We start from the raw sequence: 23,843 nt of genomic DNA, 5'->3' as shown, positions 1-23,843 counted from the left end.
TACTGATTCAGATAAGCATGCTAGAAATTGACACTCTATGTAAATGAGCTATCATGCTGTGTTGTGGTGATTAATGTAACAGTAATGACACACATTATCTTTTAAAATTATGATAACCTGGGGAAATCACTTAAAGATAACCTGTTCTGTCTGTTCTTCTCCGGAGAATATCTGCATTTTGGTTTCATATAGCTTATCTTTTCTCCTAATGCAAAAAAGAAAATGAAAGAGAGCAAGCTGTATACTAGGACCATATTTTACCTTGTTCATTTACTCTTGCATGTTAATTTTCTTATGCAAAAAGACTGCTTTAGAGTTGCCTTGAGACTGGCCTCTTTTTAATAGGCACTCTCCAGAAATACTGGTTTTGTTACAAGCTCAAGACTCAGGTGTCAGTGGTGGCACTTAACTAATTGTTGCTGAACCCGTCATACGTCTGTCATGCTATTAAGGCCCTGGCACTAACTGCTTGAGGCTTGGTTTGACTTAATTTAAATCTTACAGGAATTTGTCTTAGTTTAGCTTTTCGTTCTGAAAGTAGACACTTTTCCTTGCAGGATTTACTTGTGCCATAATTCAGTATCTGTTTGAGTTTCTAAACACAACAGCTGATGAATACACTTACCTCTTCTCTGATCTGTTGGTACAAGTTTCAGTAACTTATGTATGGTTAAATTTGGAGGAAAATTTTTTTCTCGTTCCAAATAGTTTAAAGCAGGGGGGGAGAAAAAAAAAAAAAGCTACAGAATGCCTTTGGTTTTGCTAGTTTCCTATTTTGGTCCAAATCCTGGGAAGGCCGGGATTTTTGCGTGTGAAGCATTAACCAAAAATGCTTCAGTAAGTATTGCAGAATCCCAGATGTTCAGATCCAAGGCACCAGTAGGTACATTTTCCCTTTTTTACTTGGGAATCCTTTGGGCCATCTACCCTCTTTTGCTATGTGCTCTTAACACAAGAACAACTCTGTCATGCTAATTCTGATAACTTTCCTCCTCTCCCTGTTTTTTTTTGTTTTTTTTAAATCAGGGATAGTAGAAGGAGGAGCTCAGGAATGTGTGTTTTCCTGGAATAGTTATTTGACCTCTCCTCCTGAAAGTCTTTTCATGAGGGGCTCTTGAGAGAAGTGAATGAGTTGGGGGAAGAGGATGAAGAAGGGAGAAAAAGAGTATCTCATAGTAAACATTAGTAATCTCTTGGTAGGTATGCGCACAGGGCAAGCAGAGTTCAGTATCAGCACAGACTATGGTAAGTGCTCTATCTGTTAAGGTTGAAAGCCACGTGACTTGAAAACATGAGATTTACATATACAGTGAAAGCTTCTGTAAAAGTGTGTTTTACTGTAACTGTAGTGAAATACACCCTCTTGTGGCAAGAAGGGAAAAGTCCAAGCAGAAACCTGGTGTGACCCCTTTTTTGTTTGCGTTGGGTTTGGTTTTGGTTTTGTTTTCTTTTTCTTTTTCCTGGGCTCACTGGTTTGCCTTACTTACTCTTCTTTTATCTTTCCTTTGTGCTCAGTGAATATTCCTCACTGATATGCACCACATGTGCTTTCCTACAGTTTTCTGTTGTTTCATCTTTCTGTTTATGCAGTACCTGAAACTGTTCCAATTTTCTTGCAAGTATTTTCTTGCAAAGCTTTACTCTTTCTATTTCAATCCTTTCTTTTCAGTGTTTGAGCTGTATTTGAACTCTTGGCTTTAAAGTGTCCTTTCTTACTAAGTTGCCAATATATTGAAAATATGCCTTACAAACTAACTTCTAAACTTTTACAGGAGTAAAATGCTGGAAAAATTAATAGGGATGTTGCAGAATATACTAGCTTTGTTTCTTAAATAGCTTAGTTTGTCTGAACTACAATGGAGGGGTCATGTATAGACAGGATTAGGAGATAATATGCTGCTTTTCCCAGCTGTTTGATTAACAGCTTAGAAATGGGTCAAATGCAGTAGCAGAGTGCAAAGGCGGCACAACATCACCTTCAAAGTGAAGAAAAGTCTCTACACTATGCAGTTTATCAGATTTGCTGCATAATAAGCTGTGCACTCCATTCAGCACTATAATTAACCCAGGAAAGCACTCTCGTTCGGTCTTTGCTGGTAGCATGAACCTCACAAAGCCAATCAATCTCAGCAAAATTCCTCTAAATAAGATTAGGCAAAGTGAAACAACCATGAAATAAAACGTAGGCTAACTGTTGAGCAAATACTATTTGTTGCTTTTATTTAATACCAATTTCTGTACTTGGCACGAGGTGTCCAGGCATATAATGTGTAAGTAGCACTCGCAATTCTTAACAAGAGCTGATAGATGAGACCTTAATCAGATATCATCAATGTTTTCTCTGCGTACAGAAAATAACTTAAGTGTTGTATGAAAACACTTGTAAGTGTGTGCTGATGGCATTTCCCGCAACTCCTAAACAGTCGTGGCTCTCAGCTCATTGATGCCTGGCAGGGTTGGGAATGACTTGTTGGTAGGCTCATCTGGAACATGGTGGACAGAAATGGTGGCAGACTGGGTAATGCAAGCATAGTAATGGAAAGAAGAAACAAAAACACCTGGAGAAGGGAAAGGCAAGGCTTGTGGCAGGTTTGTAAAGTGTCAGGTTCCTTAGACCTGTGCTGTTGCTGAAGAACTTTGTTGGATAGCAGGAAAAAGAAACACTGCTTGTGTGACAGAGGAGAGAGTAAGTATAGACATACGGAGTCCTGAGATCTAGTACCTATTTGAAAAACAGATCTCATAATTCTTTCTTTTCACTTTCCAGGTATCTTGCAATATATTCAGAACTCTCCCACCTAGTGACAGCAATGAATTCGATCCAGAAGAAGACGAGCCCACCTTGGAGGCATCGTGGCCACATTTACAGGTTTTGATAATTTCTCTCAGAAATGCGTATCACCGCTTAAGTAGCTAATAATTTTCTCAGCTGCTTTTTAACCTGTGAATCTGAACTAGTCTATGAGACACATTTATTAATATTGTTCATGGTTCTAATATAGTACCTACAAAGATGGAAGAGTACTTTGAAATTTGCAAAATTTTGAAACTTTCTTTCACAATAGTATTGGTGGTGCCACTCATATTCTTATTTTCCTTCACTGATTTAAAAATTATTCTGCTTTCCAAACTGCTCCATTGAACAAGTGTCTTTCTGCAATTTCAGCAAGAGCATTGTGGGGATGATACTGCTCACAGTTTTGCTTTACGGAGGGTAGTTAATTTTCATACAAAAGTACACAGGTGTTGGTAGGTGATCAGAAATATGAATGAGAAGCTGGATCCTTATCTGAGTCTTCCTTCCTCTCACCTGGTCAAGGTTTGCTTTCAGGTGTTTGTAGCAGGATGCATGTTCAACTGTTGTGTATCATCCCTTCCTCTGTACCTTGAGTGTCAACGCAAGGTATTTTGAACAAAGACCATAAACTAATTTTGGAGAAAATGCCACTGATGCTAATGCAGTAAAATTCTTTATAGAAAATACAGATGCAGGTCCTGTCTGTGTTAGTCAGGACAAGGACTTACACCATTTAAGTAAATTTAGAAGAAGTTTGCCTGAGAAGTAATGGTTTGTGGAATCGGGAAGTTTCTGTGAGAAAAGGAGCACAATTGATCTCAGCTTGAAATGAGGATTTTATTGGACAGTTGCATGCACAGTCCTTGTCTGTGGGCAGTTTGTTTCACTCTTTTGTGCTACAAGTTTAGAATTTGTTGAAATGTAGGTTTCATCTCTCATATGAAAAAAAAAAGAATCTTCAGAGCTGCTCAGAGCTGCCTTGAAGCTTTTCCTTCCTGGAAACAGCACAGGCATATGTGTCTGCTATCTTATGTTCGTTGACACCAGTGCTGTAGTTTTAAAAGTCAGTATTTACATGGAAATGATGGCATTTCTTAGCTGGTGGATGATTTACTGTTGTCAGGAAGAAAGAAATGCACCAAAGTATTTGTCAGGAGTTGATGGAATTGATTTCCTGATGACTTAATATTAGTTGTGTAAGCTGTCACTTTTTCCATATCATATTTCTAAACCTCTCTCCCCCTTTTTGGTTTCCTATCCTTTTAGAAGTCAGAGAACACTGACGTAAAGCAGCAGCAGTATTTCAGCATATTGGTGTTAGCATGGAAAAGTTCGAAATTATTTTAAAGTGTAATTTTTAGCTTCCTTTCTCTTTTCGGTATCAATATTCATACTCACTGAAGTCAGAAAGGAAGAAGTTTTAAATAGCTGCTCTTCTTGAAAAGGTTCAACAAAAAGGCCACAGCAGTCTCTGTTTCACTTCCTTTTTGCCTGGTTTTCATACTCTTCTTTTTCTCCACTATATTAAAAGTCTGTTACTGTCCCACTGAATAGTTTAGGCAGAGACGGAATTGCTTGAAAGTAAGCAGGTTTTCTCCAGCCCTGAGGCTAATCTTAACAGTAAGTTAGGAACTTCTGAATAAATTCTGGTTTGTATTCTTCTTTTCTGTTTCCCGTTGTAGTAGAAAGCTACTCTAAGCAGTTTCTAATTTAATTTAAATATTTCCAACTGTTTCACCAGCCCTTTCAGAATTGTAATGTCTGTATTTGATGTGACTTAGCCATTCAGAGGCCAGTTTAAATGTGCTTTCCAATTACTCTCGGAAGCTTTACAAGATGATAACAAGCATTACAAAATGGCAATGCCTGTTCTTGGTGATGAAATGTCTTTGACTGGACTTTAATAAAGAAAACTAACTTTAAAAGCTCATATAATTAATTGTAACTCTAAGATAGCAATTTGATAAAGGAGAAAAATCTTTTTCATTTTTTTTAACCTTTTGTTCTGTGGAAAAATATTTTATCTTCTAGCAAAAGAATTTAGAGAAATACTTTAAAATATAAAGAGTAATCAAGTCATAAACGAAACCATGGATTTTTTCTTTTTTCCTATTCTTTTGCAGCTTGTATATGAGTTTTTCATACGATTTTTGGAAAGCCAAGAATTTCAGCCCAGCATTGCCAAAAAATACATAGATCAGAAATTTGTATTGCAGGTAAGCTGACCTTTTTTCTTTAAGGCTTCATTTTGCTTTTAATAAAATATATTTAAAAATATTTTGCTTAGAATTTGAAAGTGTAATTTTATTTGCATCAGAAAAAGGCTAAACAAGCATGTACAATGAAAGTTTTCAGTCTATGGAGGTAGGGGGAATATGTGTGTGTCTTTGTATGTCAGTCTCGTTGCTATAGATATATAAAATGGATGGTTTGTATCCAGTTTTGATACCTTAATCAAAATGTTTGACTTACTGGTTATGAGAGGGAGCTGAAGCAGTAATTGTTGAAAAATGAAAGGTTTGCTATCAAGTAGTCCAAAAATGCTGATATCTAGAAAGACTACTTAAATGCCTGTTTTAATGTGTCTTAATATTGTTAAAATGTTTCTGTTGGAAAGGGAGAGCGTTTCTCTCTTCTATCTCTGCTGGAGAGCTAGCAAGAGGGGCAGAAGTTTATTACAAAACCTATTCCCAGTGCAGTTCTGAAAACTGTGATTCTGTAGTGGTCGGGGAGGAAGTAAATAAAAAGTCCATGTGAAGTTCAAGCTCTATTAAAAGCATGGAAGAAATAGTATCAATAATAAACAACATTGGCAAAGAATGGGTACCTTTGTATTTGTAGTTTGCTTGCCATTGTTTTGGACAAATGGAAGAAATGGCTGCTGTCACTGTCAGCTGGTAGCCAGGCTATTTGTGTTTCAAATTTAATCTTCTTCCCTTCTTTCTCCTTTTGTACAAGCTAGGCTTCTTGTATGCTTTGTTATTTCACTTGAAACTACAGTACTTACTCGTCTTTGGTGAGGAATTTTTGTCAAGGCCTTGACAGACACCAGAACAGAGGTGGCTGATGGACGATGTTTTCTGGGATAAGCCAGGAAATGCCACAGATATGACTTTTGTCTTCAGCTTTTGGGAATAGGCCTGTCTTGTGTTCTCTGTTCCCATAATGAATTTTTGTATAACTGCAAAGTCAGAAAGAACTTCCAGTTTAGTGCTGTCTATAGCTTGCTTTTGAAATCAGGGAAATTTAGAAAGATTCCTACTTAGTCAAAAAAGGAAGTTTCCTTGTGGGCTGTGACTTGAATAAAAGTCAAGCTAAAAGTGACAGGAGACACTCAGCATTTGTGAAGACCATTCTCCACCCCTTTGTCCTACAGCTTTTATATTTCCCTGTAGTGGTCAGGCAGTAAAAGTAGTGCTTTTACTGCCTGTGTATATTATTTTTATGGATAACTAAAAACCATACCAAAGAGAGCAACTTCTGTCCTTAAATTCAAAGATTCAAAGGAGGGACTTCAGTTTCCTTCTCAATATCACAGACCTTCTTCACCCTACAAAAGCAACAGGATATTTATATTTTACCCATCTTCTAAATACAACGGTGTTTTTCATCCAGATCAAACCTCTGTGGTGAAGTTCCCTTTTTTGTTCATCTAAATGCTGACTTGAACAAGGGGCTACACCAGTCTGATCATACAGTTACCTAGTGGAGACATAAGAATATGCATGGGGAGATAATCAGTCTTTACAGGTTTTTTCAGAGTGATTTTATTTTCTTTAGCAGGATTGCATTAGAAGACACATTTGTGTTCCACTAAGAAATCTAGAGAAAATAATTCCTGGATGCTCCTGTTATGTGCTGCTGGACTTGGTCATGACTGGTGGCATCCCACTCATGCCCTTTCAAGGTGTTCAAACATGTTAGGAGTTTGGAACAGTAGAATGGGTCTAAACCAAGGCTTTTGTTTTTTTCTTTTAAGTCCTGTTAGTGTTTATTAAATCTACTAAGTGAAAGAATGGTATCTACTGAAAGAGGGAAATACAACATTTTAAAACTTATGTATCTGAAAATGTATGATATCATAGTTAAGAGTTTAAAAGAATTCTAAGAAGTCCGAAGTTCTGGCCATATGGTTAAGTGAGGCATTTTTACATATTGCTATGCACGATGTGTCGATTTACTTTTTTTCTATAAAAAGTTACGTTGAACTGTATATGTATATATGCAAGGAGATACATTTCTGTGTGTATGTTTGTCTTCAGCCTGTAGGAACCAGGTTGTCCTTCCACTTCTTACTGTATTTGTTCTGTGTCTACAGTAATTCTTTAGAATCTGTGACTATAGATCACTTACATAGGAAACCAGTTTGAGACTTAAGGACATGAAGCATGTTTGATGTTCCATGACAGTGACAACACAGGTGTTGACAGTCTGAAATCAGCTTTCTCTCTAAATTATTTTCTTTTCACATGTGTGGAACTTTAATGAAGTATTTCTTGGCAATAAGAATGCCTATATAAAAAAAAGATACAGGTTTTTTTTAATGGGCATTTTTGAGGCTTTTTCTTATTTGCTTGTTTTTTGCCTTTTTTTTTTTCTTTTTTTGAATATGGATATGTTTCTGGATTTCAGCTGTGTGTTTTGATAAAATGCTGTATTTAACAATGTAACTGTTCATTTCCAAAGCCTGCGTATATACAGTCTGAAATGGTTGGCAGTGGTTGCTAAGAGACATACTATTCTAATATATCCACAAGTGTCTGTGTTATGTAGGTTGCTATTTTGGAAAATTTATTTCCCTTCTCTACGTATGCTTAGTGTCAGAACAGTCACATAAATTACGGAAGTCTTGCAGCTTATCCATAAAAATAAGACTTTATTGTTGAAACCTGGTAACAAATTTGGCATATCAAAATAATTGTCTGTCTTTAAATGAGAGACCGAGTCTTAGTTCAGCAATGTTTCCATAGAGGATCTGTGTAAGAGAACTGGAAATATAAATACTTTGCTCCTAAAAGCAGTCCAATAAGAAAATTAAAAATGTAAGTGTTTCCAGCTGTTTGCTGGGTTTGGGTGAAATTTACTGTTTGGGAAAGGATGAGGTGACTATTTATTTAACTGTAGAACTAATTGAACAATGCAATGTGTTTATAACCTCTGGAGGGCAGCTGACATACCTTATGAAATTCCCACTACAGATTCTTACTGCAAGGAAAGATAGTGGGATCTCATTACAAGCTACAGAAAAATCCAAAACAGTGTGGAAGAATACGTATGTCAGTCCTAAACCTGGATATTAGAAAGCAAAATGCCAGACACCTTAACAAATTTTAATAATATTTTTCTGTCTCTTTTTTTCTTTTTTTTTTTTTTTTTTTTTTTAATTTTTACCTTCTGAAAGTTGTGTAAGAGTTTAACACAGAACGGGTAGTATACGTACACTGACGTATGTACTTATGATAGGTATTTATACTGTATCCATTTGTGAATCCAAGATAATATTGTTTCCTACCATTCCTGTAATAATTTTCTGACAGCATTTTATACATTTGTCAGACGTCTTTGTCAAACTCTTCATTTCTCTTACAAGACAGGTACTGGTTGACAGTTAATTTCTTTCTCATGCAAATGAGTGGTTGCTTATGATTACTGCCTTAAACTTACCTTTTTTCTGTGCACTAGGGGGGTGGTGTTTGGGTTTTGTGTTTGGTTGGTTGGTTTTGTTTTTTTAAATAAAGTTTACTTTCTAACTTATCCCAACTGTCTGCCAGAATAGCCAATGCTGTATTGTCAAAAAGGATGAAGAAGGGCTAAGGGGAAGCTCATACTTTTGCGGTAGAGGATTCAAGGGGAATAGAAGAAGGATCTGCAGGTGATATTCCTGCTGCTTTAATTCTCAGAGACAACTTCAGGTGTCAGTGTTTCAGAATATATTTTGTACTGTAAAAGACACCGGGTGGCGTTCTCTTTTGACTGAGTACCACGTAATCATTCTGCTGTTTTAAAATGTTACTTACAAGTTCCTTAGGAAAGGTAGGTTTTCTGTTGTAGGGATTTGTTTGTTTAAACTGGATATTGAAGTTACCAATTTGTTTAACCTGGAGGATTAATTCCACCTGATGCTTTGATTTATGTTGATTGGTGGAGATCGTGTAACTGCAGATCCAGTGCTGGCATAGACTTCACTGTTGAGCCTTTTCACAGTGTGAAGGCCATGCAATCACTAGGAAGGCTTAAGAACTTGCAATGTAAATTGCAAGCAATTAGAAAAATGTGACCTTAACACAATGTTGTGGGAACAAATAAGATCAAATGAGGATCTTTTAGTTGTGCAGAGTGAGGGAATGGTGGATGGTAAGAGGCAAACTGTCCTATTTTGTAGATAATGACAACATCTAAGAATTTATTTATTTGAAAAAGGAGAATGAAGGCAGCATTTTGGAGCCAGTTAATCGAAAGTTTATTAGTTGTTTGAGAGTGCCAAAGTTTTGTTATGCCAGAAGTGGAAATTAATAAACTGAGTTTCGTGGTGATGTAGTGGGGTTACAACTACGGATTTTTTTAGTAGTGTATTGCTACACCTTGGGTAACTGACATGGCATTTTTACATGCATGAATATGTAATTTTTCTTTTATATAGAAGTCTGTGTGTCATACTTGTCAAATGTCTACTGCTTCAGTTCTCTTTTTCCTTAAACACAGCTGTTGGAGCTGTTTGACAGCGAAGACCCTCGAGAACGAGACTACCTGAAAACAGTCTTGCACAGAATTTATGGCAAGTTTCTGGGTCTTAGAGCATTTATCCGAAAACAGATTAATAATATTTTTCTACGGTAAGTTGTGGAAGAAGGTACGTTTTGCTTGTGAACATTTTAGGAAACCGATATATTGCTTATATTTAACTTTTCTTTTTTTAGATTTGTTTATGAAACTGAACACTTCAATGGCGTAGCTGAACTGTTGGAAATTTTAGGAAGGTAAATGAGTCTTTATTTGTTATCTATCTCAAACTTCCCTTCTGGACGCATCAGAATAGTGTCAGATTTGGAAAAAGTATCTACTATAAGCCCCAATTCTGAAAACAGATGTGTGCACATGTTCATCTTTGTGCCCGTGTGCAAATCTCTGTCATGTCTTTGCCAAGAATTATAACTGGATGCAAGTTAGAGCCAAAAGTGTTGGATTGACTTTCTGTATGTGTGTGTTAAATTTTGTGCACTTCATCCTTACAAGCTGTAGAAATAATTACATTATTTTGAGCACACTAACAGTGTGAATATTCTAAGTAAATCTAATTTTCTAAATTAATTGCTCCAGAACATCTTGCTTACATGAATTTACAGACCACATACCCAAGGTCTTATCTGTTTGGCAACAGGTTTGTGCAGCTGCTTATATGATTATTCCTAAGTCAGAGCTGAATTGCTACCTAGATATGTACTGCAGTGCTAATATAAAGCAGGACGAAAGTCAGCACCTGTTTACAAATAGCAGGCTTATGCCATTTGTAAACAGGTGCTGACTGCTAAATTGTTTTAATCTAGAAAGTGCTTGTTCAGACTTCAAGAATGTTTTCTGTGATGATAACACTAACAAATATTTCTCTTCTAATTTCCAGTATTATCAATGGGTTTGCTTTACCTCTTAAGGCAGAGCATAAACAGTTTCTGGTGAAGGTGCTGATCCCTTTACATACTGTCAGGAGTTTATCACTCTTCCATGCACAGGTAGAAATTAATAAAAATATTTTCTGCTCAGTTGGGTGATAAAGGATGATACTTTTTTTAAGGTTGCTTTGGAAATTTAATTGCTTATTACATAAAAGATGGGGGGAAAGTTTTGAAATTTAGAAAAAATGTGATAGATTTTTTTCCTCCCATTTCATTTAATGTGCTTTGTATGATAAATGTTTTGCTTCTGATTAGATAATTTAAAGTGTAACAAAAATTGGTAATATTTTTGAGATTTTGTTTAGTAAACTCTCTTTAGATTTCTCTCTGATACTTTCTCATTCTCACAAGTTTGCCTTTCCCATTCCCTCTCCCAAGAGGATATCTGGGTTTCCTTAGTCTTGTGCTGTTTCCTTAGTCTTGTGCTGTCAAGGCTCTTCTTCACCCTGGCAACTTTCTGAATACCAATACTCACATTTTTGCATAATCTTTAACATTCTCCCTCACAGATTTCTTAATACTGTATTTATGCTCTCATGTATCTTTTTATACATTCAGCTTTCATGACTTAGTTTAGTTTTTCCGCTGATAAGTGATACCTGTTGCCTTTTTCTCTGATTTTCAGGTAGTGCTGATAAAGCTGTGCTTTCTAAATGCTATTCCAGTTTTTAGCTGTCTCAGGTCATTTTGCCAAGAGTTTTCGTGATTTTGCTGATGTATAAAATATGTAAAAAGACACAGTTTCAGAGAGTAACAGAAGCTTCAAAACATTGGTTGTATGGCTGTATTTAGAATTCCAAGTTGCTCTGATTGTTATTGTGTATCCTACTTTGTCACCCTAATTTGTTTTTTTTGTAATGTGTTCTGTTGTTTCTTATGAACTGATCTTGGGGTTTGCACAGTGCAAACGATACATCTCAGTTTAAAATTGGGTGCAATTTGAGAAAGCTGTGTGGCATCTTGTCTTGAGTCCTTCTTTTAAAAATAATTGTTTCTTTGTGGTTTCTTTATAGAAATGTTCTAACTTCATTTTCTTAAATCTTTACTGCTTCACAGCTGGCGTATTGCATAGTACAGTTTCTGGAGAAAGACCCTTCACTCACAGAACCAGTAAATATTTCTTTCATACTTTTTCTTTTTCATCATAAATGGCTTACCCTGTTGAGAGAAAAGTAAAAAAATGTAACTTTTTTCCCCTCTAATTTAGGTCATTAGAGGTTTAATGAAATTCTGGCCAAAAACCTGCAGTCAGAAAGAGGTAAGTGATATTCTAGTGTTAACAAAACACAACTATTATTTTGTTCTACAATATAACAGGCAGGCAGATATTTCCAGGGAGATAGCACATGCTGTGGTGGATCCTGATATTAATTCTTGTAGGTGATATTCCATACTTGAATTCTGGGGTTTTTTTTGGACAGTTTTAAGTGTGGAAGGTTTGATATTCATGGGTTCTATTCACAAAACAAACACTGGTTCTTCTGCAGAGAATTTCTTTTTGTTTTAGGAGGAGGAAATAAAGTTGAGGATAGATTGGTAAATTCTGTTAGATTTGGAATTGTTTATATGTGAGAATAGTATTTTTCCAGGGAGGATTAAAGATATTTTATTGTCTAGCGCTTACCTACTAAACATGTAAAAGGTGCAGTTAGACCTTTGTATTTTTGTTTCAAATCCTTGATGCAAATCTGAGTTTCCCTAATGAGATGTTGTGGCACAGTGAAACTGTTATTTTGAACATTGCTTCCAAAAATGAGGTGAAATTAAGAGACTCTCCTTGCTTAACAAACTTAAAGCGTTGACCAAGTTCTTTGACTGTATTAGGCTAGGTTTTCAGCATGGATATACAGGTGCAATTCTGAATTTTGTTGTAAAGGACTACTTTAAATACAGCATTTGCACACACTGGTCCTCATTCTTTTTAGGAGACTCAATCTAGAAGCTGCTAAAGGTAGAACTGATCATGGTTTTTGAGGGAGGGTCTTGCTGAGCTAGTGTGGCTTCCATTTCTCCCTAAAGTAGAATTTGAGAGTTATCAGCATTTTGCTGATCAAGATGATTTGAAGGTTTTATATTCAGTTCTTCCGTCCTTGTCTTTAGGTCATGTTCCTTGGAGAGCTGGAGGAAATCTTGGATGTAATCGAACCATCACAATTTGTCAAAATCCAGGAACCCTTGTTTAAACAAATTGCCAAGTGTGTTTCTAGCCCTCATTTTCAGGTCAGTCGTAGAGGTTATTGTTTGTATAGGAATGTATTGTCTCAGTTTCAAACATAACACCCCTCCAAATGTATATATAATTTCATTTTACATGGTTTTAAATACTTGTCTTCTGGATTTCTATGGAAGAGGGTATGTTGCTGTGGAAGTTTAGTTCTGAGCTCCATGAATAACTTGTTAGATGTATCTGGGGTTACAGTACAGAACTTGCTGTTCTGAGCCATGTAAGGCCTTAAACTGTATCCAAGCAGACTTTGAGCCCTTCTGACTGTAGGTGATGTGTACTCACCATATGGCCTTGGGTCTGATAGACCATGTAGGATGTATTTGCTCCTTTTTTAACGCAGTATTGTGCACCATTCTTGTTTTCCTACTTACTTCCTTCTGTAAGGAGGTGTCTGGTTAGAGGTGATAGAACCCATAGCCCATTCACGTTGCATAACAGAAAGGAGGGGAATGAATAGGGTTTAAATTGAATCATATGTGAAGAGGAGGTAGGATATATGGCCTGTAGTGTCTTCATATTAAGCTAGGTGACCTATCCTGGGTCAAAGGCATCTGTGTCTGTTTTCATCTCTTCCTTGGACTACATTTGTTTTTAGCATAATTTAGGTCAGTGTTCCCTCCTAACACAACCCTTCCCCCCGCCCAGCTCCTCCCCAAAATGATTATTATCATTGGTACCTTCCCCACATTGAAGATCTCTCCTCCCTTGTTCAGGCCAGCTACTGGGCCTTTCCCTTCTCCTTCCTGTGGTATCCCAGCACAGCTCTCTTCCTTCTGGCTGCAGTCACAGAATTGAGGGAAAGGGGCGATGGGAAGTCAGTCTGCCCTCCCTTCCCCTCTGCAGCTGCAGCATTAATGCACTGTCTGCACCTGGTCTTCAGTGAGTAACAACATATCCACTTCAGAGAGTGGATGCTGTGGGATTTGAATTATAGGATAAAAACTTAATTCCATTAATGCGTGTTATGCTACTGATTAAAGTAGAGTTTTAATTCCAAAGTTAATGATTCCTGTTAAAACATCTTCACAAAATTTCTCTGTGTTTTATTTTTCCTTGAGAAAATTGCAAAATTATAGCTATCTGAATTCCTGTTAATATTTATTCCTTTGACTCAAAGGTGGCCGAAAGAGCGCTGTATTATTGGAATAATGAGTACATCATGAGTTTGATAGAGGAAAATTCAAATGTTATACTTCCCATAATGTTTTCCAGCCTTTATAGGATTTCTAAAGAGCACTGGAATCCGTAAGTTTTTTGCCATTACACTTTATCTTACCATTTGACATGCCATTGATAAACCTGGGGAATGTCTGCTGAGGAACATCAGAAAGGGAGAGATCCAGATTCAAAGCTGGCATAAACAGGTGCAACTCTGTTAATGCCAGGATAAATTGGTCTATACTTGAGTTTGTCTCAAAATGTTTTTAATTATCTGGTATGTGTACAAAAATCAGTACCTTGGGAGATAAAAATAGACTTTGTCACAAGTTGGAAAAAGAAATTAGATGTTACCTTGTTATTGAAGAAAAAGTGTTGCTCATCAAGCATTTCACCTACACAGTTTTTTATAAACTGGTTAACATCTTAAACCTGGTTGTAAATTGTCTAGAAGAATGTTGCTTGGCATTAATAAAGCTTTGTGGCTGTATCATGGATGATACTGATACTTCCGGTAGACCTCTGGTACTGGCATTTTTCTAAACATCTTATGAAGCATATAGACATCAGGCTGGGTTGTTTTTTCCTCAATTGATTTAAACACAGCTGATCTCTATTACACGCAGTAACAGAGCAGTTGCTTCATATTGAGATCCTCTTAATTTTGCATTTTCATTTTTAAACTGAATGACCTAGTAAAAAGTGGTTTAATGAAAAATACTATTACACTTGGATGCCATCTATTCTATAGTTGAAAAGTTTTTTGAAGCCAAGATGATTACCATTTAATAAACCCAGTATTTTTAATGAGCCGTGCTACGTTAAAGTCCCAGTTGCTTTAAGACCTTACTGTAAAGCATTTGTAAAATATTTCGTCTTTTCAAACATAAGTCTTTTTGTTCTGTACCTAGCCAAACTCTCAAGTTTGTGAGAATGAATGATGAATCTAGTGCTACTGGAAAGCTTTAAATAATGCTGGTCACAAAAAGACACTTTTCATGGCATTACTGCATTACCAGTCTCCAACCTGCCCGTGCTCCTTTTATATTTATACTTTTATGTTTATACTGTGCACTGGGATGCTTTTGGTAATGAAAATATTCCAGTTATCCCAGTTTGCAGAGTTTTCATACCTTCAGGAATTTTGTGCCTTTGGCACACAAGTCAGGTTAAGACACATGTAAAATAAAGAAGGTATTTAAAGAATTTTTATATTTGTAAGATCATTTTTAAATGTAGGCAACAAAACCGAAAGTTTATTGAAAGAAGTGAATGATAGACATAGGTGCAAGGGAAATGGCACAGAATTTGCCTGCCATATAGGTTAGTCCCAAAGGTTCCTGACACCTGTAGTGATGATTCACTGTCTCCCAGCTGATTCACTGTCTTCTAAGCTGTTTTTTAAGCAGTCCCATGTTCCAACCCTTACGATTCTATGATTCTATGATTCTATGAATATAACCACCGTAGTAGTGGATCAGGAACTAGGATCTCTTGACTGATAATCTATTCTAAATTCTTCAAGAGGGTTTTAGATTTGTTTCTTTTCCTTCTCCCTTTTCAGTTGCTTTGTTGTTTCTTTATCTTCAACTCTGCCAGAAAGAAATTTTGACCTCTAGATAATCAGAGGATTGGCAGATCCATCTTTGGAAATTTTAGCATATTTTAGGTTAGTTATCCAGTCAAATGGTATAAAAGCGTAAAATGTGTTTACCTTTTTGGAACCTTTGTGGGATAGAATGCCTTTGAAGCCTTTGTGAAATTATGATTATACATCGTTTCTTCTTGTATGAACAGATCATGCCTGTTATGTTTTATGCAATTAAGCAACTTGAATTCAAATAAGCAGTGGTGTACTGGCTCTTGGGTAAGGTCAGTAACAGCAATATGTAAGGAGGCAGAGGTTATCTAGAGACAGGTACATAGATATATATATATATATGAAAAAATCATTTATGTACATGTATTTATATATAAACACAGAGTTTTACACAGGTACTGCAAGGATCTGTGGAGTTTTTTTTAAAGAGTTTTTTTCAGTATCTAAGTCAAAACGAATATGAAATGTATGAGTACAAGGAAATCACGCTTGAAATACAGCTTTATTTTGCATAGATGCACTGAATGTTCAGCTTCATAGAAAAATCATAAGGAAATATGAATCACTCCCATTTCATGTTTAAATTCTATTCTTTCTGCCAGCATTGATGATTTGAATCCCTAGAGATGAATTCAGAATTGTTCCACAGCATGAGGGAAAGAGTCTGTAGTTATATGTAATAGCTTTCTGTTGTTACCTTTTACCCTAGAGTTTTGGGTTGCTCCATTTAAATAGTCAGTAGAGACATGAAAGCTGATTCTCACCTTTAAATATGTTAATCAAAAGTAGTTTCACTGAAATCAAGGAATTTACATTATCATACTTGCAAGAGCAGAATTGGTTGTGGCAATGCCAGTAAGAGAAGACACTTATATTTCACATTTGATTTCGTCTGAAACTAATAGACTCCTTTCTTTTTTCTTTTTTAATGTTTCACAGGGCTATTGTGGCTTTAGTCTACAATGTGTTGAAGGCATTCATGGAAATGAACAGCACCATGTTTGATGAGCTCACAGCCACTTACAAGTCAGATCGTCAGCGGTAACTTTTTAAAGCTTTTTTTTCAGCTGTGCATAAGGGCTGCAGTTTAGTTTTTCCCTTACACTCAGGTGCAATTGCATAATCTCACATATAATAGACACAGTGCCTCATTTTTCCCCTTGCGTGCTCTTCAGCCTTCTCCTTGGAAGATGCAAGATAATATGATAAACAAGTTGTTCTTTATCCCTTATGAAATACAGTATCCATTGCATTGCTTGGGAATCGCATTCTTCATGGAATTCCTTTTGACTCCACATTCTGAAAGACTTAAGTATATCAAGATCTTCAATAGTAAAAGAAAAACAAGGGTTTAAAGCTAACACTTTGCTTAAAGACTTTAAAATTGTTATGCTGAGGTTTGGAAACATGAGGGGAACATCCTAAGATTTGATTTTCCAAACTACTGTCCATAGGCTAGATACAGTCTTAAAGCAAAAAGGTGTCTCTCAACCGTTTCATTTCTTATTCATGGGTCTTGCTATATCTGAGTCTTCTAGCATGCAGGATCCATTAGATACACCAATCATACATACATTAGTTCTACCCTAGTAAAATGCTTTTTGGCTTTTCTCCTGTTTTCTTTAATCTTAATTTTCCAATTAAAGAGCAGCATCTTTTTTCCAAAGTGTCAGGTGAAAAAAATGAGGAAACTTCAGGAACTCTGACCAGTTTGCAACTTTATTTGTCATGCTTTTTTATGACTCAGGGTTCTCCCAAGCAAAGCAAAGGGTACTGTATGCCATCTAAACTTGTTAGTTAGCATTGTCTCTGAAGTCTTGGAGGACATGTTTTTTGAATTGTGTGACTGGAGTCACACTGTCCTTTTGTTCTGCTTCATTTTTGTAAAATAGAAAGTTTTATGCACACAAAAATCTACGCTTAACAGGTTAGTTTATTAATACAGTATTTTAATTTTAGAGACTTGGATATGTATTTGAGCTAAGATGCCTGATCAATTCCAGATAGGTGTGGATAAATAAGGCTCAATCTGTTAGTGCAGTTGAGACAATGCTGCGTGGTTTTCTAGCAGAAACGGCAGAGAATCTTAGGACTGGTCATCTAATCCACCCATTTACTGAAGGAGCTCAGTGGCTTAAATCAATTTGAGATTTCAGTTTGCTCCTTAAGATGAGGAACTCTGCCCTTTAGAGGACCAGACACTACCAGTATGTCCGATGTCTGGATAATGAGTGAGGCTTACTGTCTGAGCTACACAAAGAAGTTTCCTTGCACCTGCTGGTGTTGTAGCTCCTATCAAGGCTGATGCTAACCATTTAATCATTTTTATGTACTACTTAGAATTTTAAAACATGTAGAGCCTTAATGTTTACAGAAAATCTTTAGCATCTGAATAGAACTGCATTTCAAAAGGGTAACTTTGATACCACTTAAAGCTTGAGGAGAAATATGTTAGATATTAATGACTTTGATAGGTCAAATAGGTAAGTTAAATAAGGTCATCGTCCTCTAACAGTCTTTTAGGTAAACAGGCATATGATTAAAAGATAAATATCGGTAAGTAGCCTGAAAATATGAGGCTATTTCACTTATTCTTATATTTAATTTGAAATACTTTTTAGTGGCTGTGGGCTTGTTTGTTTGTTTTTCTTTTTCCCTTAAACGTTCTTCAGGGATTTATCTGAAAGTTGATTATATTTTTATATGTTTAAAATAAACTTGGGAAATTAAAATTTCAAATAAATGAGCCAGATACTGGCATTTTGGCTGAATCAAGATGTATAGGAATGCTTCTAATCCACTGAAATATTTTTCAAGAATTCTTTAATGTGACTGTCAGAGAATCTGTCTGTAATTGTTAAGATTTCCATTTCATCTGAACCTACAAGGTGATGTAGTAGAAATTGAAAGGATTTTGTACCTTGCAATATCAAGGAGATTTATTCAAAGTAAGCCATGGCAGAGACAGGAAGTTCAGAAAGTAAATAGTGCAGGTAAAGTAAATGTTAGGTTAGTTGTTAAAGTCTGTTGTTAAAGCAAATGCTACATAGATCTTGTAAGAATTTGTAAGGAAAAAGAGTAAATTACTGAAAGGCACATCTTGTAGCTTGAACTTTTCCTTGGGTGCTACCTAAGTGATATGAAAGCCACCAGTCAATGTAAGTTAGAACAGTGATTCTAAAAGAATAAGGGAATGCTTGTTCTAGAAAGTGGCTGCTATTTATAAGATTAAAAAATACCTTTCTTAAAGGTATCTTGAAAATAATTAAATGCAAGCTAGTCCTGAAATGTTAATTTTTATAATCATGATATCTTCGTTCCATAATATATCAAATATTTTAAAAATGTTCCATAATAAAAGCCCTTTTTTTTCTTCTACATTACAAATTAGTGTCAGTGCGTACTGTCACTTCAGTCAGCTTACGTTTTATGTTCTTTTCATACTGCTTTGTTCAGTGATATTTATGTAGGTAACAATATTTTTTAAAAAATTAAATACATGTTAGGAAAATTGCAGTTGTATTCAACAAAATTAGTGCTTCTAATTGATGTCAGCTATATGTATTTTTAACATAAATATTCTACAATATTCTATCCTGCTAACTTTTTGTTTTATTTCATCTGTCAGTGAGAAGAAGAAAGAGAAGGAACGTGAAGAACTGTGGAAAAAACTGGAGGATTTGGAATTAAAGAGAGGTCTTAGACGTGATGGAATAATTCCAACTTAACAAAAAAATCAAAACAGCATTATTAACCTGTGGAGTCACACATTTATGTAGTAGAAGATGGAGCAACAGTTTTCTGTATTGTGCAACTTTACAGTAGATTTCACATTTGTTTCATTATTACAACAGCACTGTATATACCTGTCTCTAAGTAAAGGAAAAAAATAAGGACTTTAATCCAAAGTTTGGACAGCAGATGGACTTCTCAGAACTTTGCAAACATAGTCATTGTTTTAACCCTTCTTTAAAACCAGTCTTCAAAGATCTGTTGATGAAAATTGCGATGTCAAATTCCATTGTCAGGACCTGTTCCTTATTTATCGTTAGCAGAGAGTATAATACAACTTTCAAATGTGAACAATCTTAAAATTTAGCTTGTCTTTCTGCTAAACTGTTAAGTGTATTTATAGTAAAAGAGAAAAAAGACTGTCATTTCCTTACGAGTTTGTGTAACATCCTCCTTCTCTGGATAACTTTACTGTAATTTGACTTTTTTTTTCCTTTTGCACATCTTCATAAGTTGAATGTCCATTCAGATCAGGGCCATGAAAAACATAGGTCCTGAATAAAAGTTTTGTTTACTGGTGTGAGCATTTTTTTTAGTACCAGGCTGTCTCTGGTGCTTCCTTAATTTGAACATTAGGAGTTAAAAAAACAAGTAGGTGATAAACATAGTAGGCAAGGGAGCTTTGGATTTGTGCACCGATTTATTGCAAATCCAAATCAGTGTCCACAATCCTTTAAAAACAGGCAGTGGTAACACCCTGGACTTCAGTACCTAACCAGTATTAGTGATGTGGCATGGGACACGCATACCGGAGTTGTTTTAGAAATACTAATTGCTAAATTATTACAGTATGTTTTTATTGGACCATTTTGAAAGAATAAAGACAAATGCTAAACAGTGTGAGCATGAAATTAGTCTCTCCAGTGGTCATGGATCTAATTGGAAATTGAGTTGAGATAGCAGTTTGGACTGTTTGGAGTTGTTGCCTTACTTTTTAATATGTATTTATAAAGTGTTCCAGCAAAAGAGGATGTAGCCTCTAAGAAACATACTATAGTGTTTTTGTGGTTCTAGTACTATTATGCATCACAGCACCAGCCCTATGGTCTTAGCTGGAAAGGATTCTGGATAATATACTTCTGCATTCTCATCTGGATGCTCATTCCTAACTACTGTATTTGTTACCAAAAGTGGTTCTACAAATGCTACTGAAAAAAATTCTGGAAATCCTAATGTTCTGAGTATTAATAATAAAGTTTAAAATGCTTTTATATCAAAGGTGCATTGTGACCAAATTGTTTAAAACGAAAGAAAAAAAATACAAAAACAAAAGAGAGGGCTGTATTATAAGTATACATTATTGGCTATCTGCTTTGTATTTGAAAGTGGAATCTTACATCTTTGGTAGGTAAAATGCTGATAAGACTTATGTACAGTATGTATTTAGCTAATGCAGTTGCATTATTATATACCGAAAGGTATGTGTTTCAGGATTTTTCTCCAGGATGCTTTTGAACTGTTATAGACATATGACAACAGTGAATTGATAATCCTAAACCATCAATCCAGCAGTATTTACAGTATAAAACTGAATTGGTGTTCATGAGTCTTTGTGATAGTTGCAAACATGAATTTATGACCTGTTGCCATTGGTAGAAATACAGTATAAATACAAGCTTGTATATTTTTCTTCCTGCCATTTAAATATACAGTAGGATTTGAAGTTTTCTTGTTTTCAGGCACGGAAAAGAGGTAAAAAAGAATTCCCTCCTAGACTACTGACTGTTTCAGGATTATCAGGTCACGGTTTGTATTCCTGGGTCTGCGCACACAAATGTTGTAAACTCAACGATTTTGTAAAAACTTGACACTGTTAATTCTGGAAAAGAAAAGTGGAACTAGTCATATGCAACACCAAACACAACATGGTTTAGTGGGATTAATACAAGCTTCTTTTAAGAACATTGACTGGGACGCAATGTAAATTAGGCAGTTACTGTCATAGTTGAAACATTTTATTTTAAAGTGCTGAAGCAAAGGTGCAAGCTGAAATACTGAAGATTAAATAAATTTATAACAAATCGTGTCCCTTAGCCCATTGATTTTGACAGTCTTTTATTTCTGTTACCAAAAAAATACTTGCTAATGTGATTTCTGTGTGAAATGACCATGCTTTACAAGAGGGGTGGACCCAAACTCATGCTCAAAGACTAATGTTCAGTTGTGAAAAACTGAGATAGAATGGAGGAAAAAAGATTAATGTTTTCCACCTGGTGGAGTAGAACACAACAATATGAAATTAGAAAAAGCACCTTGTCCTGTACTTAGAGTTTAGGTGAGTGTTGTTTGTTCATAACTATTTTTGGTTTTGAGATGACATTCTGGCATTGATCATACGAAACTGACGAGAACCTGATGGGTTGCAATATTTTGTTACCTCTAATGTTACCTCTGATGTGGGGATGGTGGGAAGTATCTAAAGTTTATAGATGATTTATCACTTCCAAGAAGGGATGTTTCTTTAAAGTGAATGAGACGATGTGATATTAGTCACTTGACTCTAGAAGGCTGATACGACACTAGGTTGCACTGTACGATGTACATGAAGAAGCACTTGCCACAATGATACGACCGCACCCCTGGGATCCACTGTTTGCCGCAATCCAAATGCAATGTCCTGCCACTCTGCAATACTCCCATTGTTATCAATTGGAGTTGTAGGCAAAGAAGGCGGCAGTGTATGGGCCCAAGTGTGATCAGTGTGTCTATTTAATTATGCTTTCATTTGCTTCTTGAGTTCCAGAAACTACCTTTATTTGTGTAAATGTTTTTATTAACTGCTCATACAGCGGTTGTTGGATGGTCACTCGTGTCCTGTACCATATTGGTTTCAGGAGAAAGGATTGAATGCTCTCTGGTAAAAGGAAAGAGCTGCATTTTCAATGCTAGGGCATTGCATCAGGTCATGGGGATATACCAACTGTAAAAGTAAAGTTTCTCTCATGTACTTTAAATTGAGCACACATTGCTTTCTTCATGTTGCAAGTCTCTGTTATTGTTTTTATTTCCTTGCTTTCGAGTGTTTTTTGTGTCTCTTCCAAAGGTTGGAATGCTTTAAATAAAAGTATTCTAATGCCATTGGAGTGTTCACTAGAAGGGTTACAGTAAATTTAATCTTGGTTTCGTTAGCATAAATAAAAGGATTTAATTTATTATTTTTATTTCCTCCTATATGTGGAAAAATTTAGGGTGTTAGAGCCAAGAATTGCTCGAGTAAGAACGATAGCAGCTGTACTTACATTGTAAGTGCATTAAGTACAGCCTCAGGCTCTCTCACTCTATGGAAAGGAGAATACATTAGGAGTTTTAAAAACTTTATTGTTTTTGAAGAGGGAGAAAGACAAGATTCTTCTCCCTCTCGAGTAAAACCGAAATAATTTGCTTTTATTTCCGTCTTGGAAAACAAAGATGGCCTATTCTCTTAACCATGTTACAATACCCTCCTAGTTGCCCTAAAACAAGACGAAGGTGACAATGCTCAAGATTGAAGAACGTTTTTATTTAGACATGGGGTTTTTATTTTGGCACACCCTCTTCCCTTAGCAGCTCTGGAGTGAGCCATGGATTTGTTTTGCTAGTTGTTATGCGAGCAGATTTTGTATAGCCCAGTTTTTCATTTTGAAGTCTATGAAACAGTATCTTGAAACAGAATGGAACTAATTCTGATTGAAAACTTTTATCCAAGTGTTGCTTCCCATCCACAGAAGCAAACAGTTTTTATCATGACCTCTCTGAATACAAGTTTTTGTTACTCGGATCACTTACTGTAAATATGTTGTATTCATAACCTCATGTAATGATGAGGAGTTTTCAAATATAAATAGTACCGATACGTTTCTTGTTGTTGTCCTATTTTTGATTGTAGTATAGCGAATGACCTGTCATGCTTTTTGTTCAAGGTTAGCATTAGACTCATAGATCTTAATATTTTAGCATTTCATTGTTTAAGCAGGAGAGGGCAGCAAAAGTTCATTTTTCCCCATAGGAATGCTCTGGTCGATTACTGTTTTTAAATTTAGATGCATTTAACTATCTGTGGGTGGGGGGGGAAATGAAACCTTTTTTATATAAATTAAAAGGTGCATATGAAAATATATAGACTGGTCCAACCAGACTGTGAAAATGTCTTCTACTTTACATCGAAGTAATAATAAAAGGAAAATAACTTCCACTGCTGGATAAAGTACAAGCAGGTGTTAAGCTCTTGGGTTCAAATGTAATTCTTTGGAAATAGTTTACTTTCTTAAAAATGGTATCAAAGAAACTCGAACTCAGTGGTGCTCCCAGCTATAAATGTGTGATCTTCCTCTTCTGCACATGCTCAAGAGGCTCTGTATTGTGGGTGCATCTAAATAAAAGAAGCAATGAAGTGTTTTCCAGGTGCTTGGCTTTTTTTTCCACCTCCTCCCATCTAAACTTCCTGTACCTTTTCAACAGTGGCCTTCCAGCGATCAGATACCCATTCTGTATTTACTGTAAGGACTGAGGAAAAAAACCAATCAAACAATGAGATGCGAATGTAAGTTTCTGCCAGATTTACCATAGCAAATACTCATTTCATGAAGCTGGGTTTTTTTTTAAGGTCCTTTCATGATGATG

The 23,843-nt window shown here is 35.8% G+C and overlaps 1 protein-coding gene across 7 annotated transcripts in view; it reads left to right on the top strand.

Moving 5' to 3' along the window:
- PPP2R5E (protein phosphatase 2 regulatory subunit B'epsilon) overlaps positions 1-23,618 on the top strand; it is a 75,922-nt gene extending 52,304 nt beyond the window's left edge. For 2 of the 7 annotated variants that reach the window (XM_030481830.1, XM_030481829.1), the window contains exons 4-14: positions 2,768-2,869; positions 4,921-5,013; positions 9,500-9,630; positions 9,715-9,774; positions 10,416-10,524; positions 11,524-11,577; positions 11,675-11,725; positions 12,568-12,687; positions 13,812-13,939; positions 16,392-16,478; positions 19,081-23,618. In XM_030481830.1, coding sequence (XP_030337690.1) covers positions 2,768-2,869; positions 4,921-5,013; positions 9,500-9,630; positions 9,715-9,774; positions 10,416-10,524; positions 11,524-11,577; positions 11,675-11,725; positions 12,568-12,687; positions 13,812-13,939; positions 16,392-16,478; positions 19,081-19,180 — 1,035 coding nt within the window. In that variant the 3' untranslated portion in view covers positions 19,181-23,618. Of the gene's footprint in view, positions 1-2,767; positions 2,870-4,920; positions 5,014-9,499; positions 9,631-9,714; positions 9,775-10,415; positions 10,525-11,523; positions 11,578-11,674; positions 11,726-12,567; positions 12,688-13,811; positions 13,940-16,391; positions 16,494-19,080 lie in introns of all 7 variants that reach the window. The other 5 variants (XM_030481828.1, XM_030481827.1, XM_030481831.1 and 2 more) reach the window with 4 other exon arrangements.
- The last annotated feature ends 225 nt before the right edge of the window (positions 23,619-23,843 follow it).

This window comes from Strigops habroptila, chromosome 4 (assembly GCF_004027225.2).
Source record: "Strigops habroptila isolate Jane chromosome 4, bStrHab1.2.pri, whole genome shotgun sequence".
Taxonomy (NCBI): Eukaryota; Metazoa; Chordata; class Aves; order Psittaciformes; family Psittacidae; genus Strigops; species Strigops habroptila.
The sequence above is the reverse complement of the archived record's forward strand: the minus strand, read 5'-3'. Positions and strand labels throughout refer to the sequence as shown.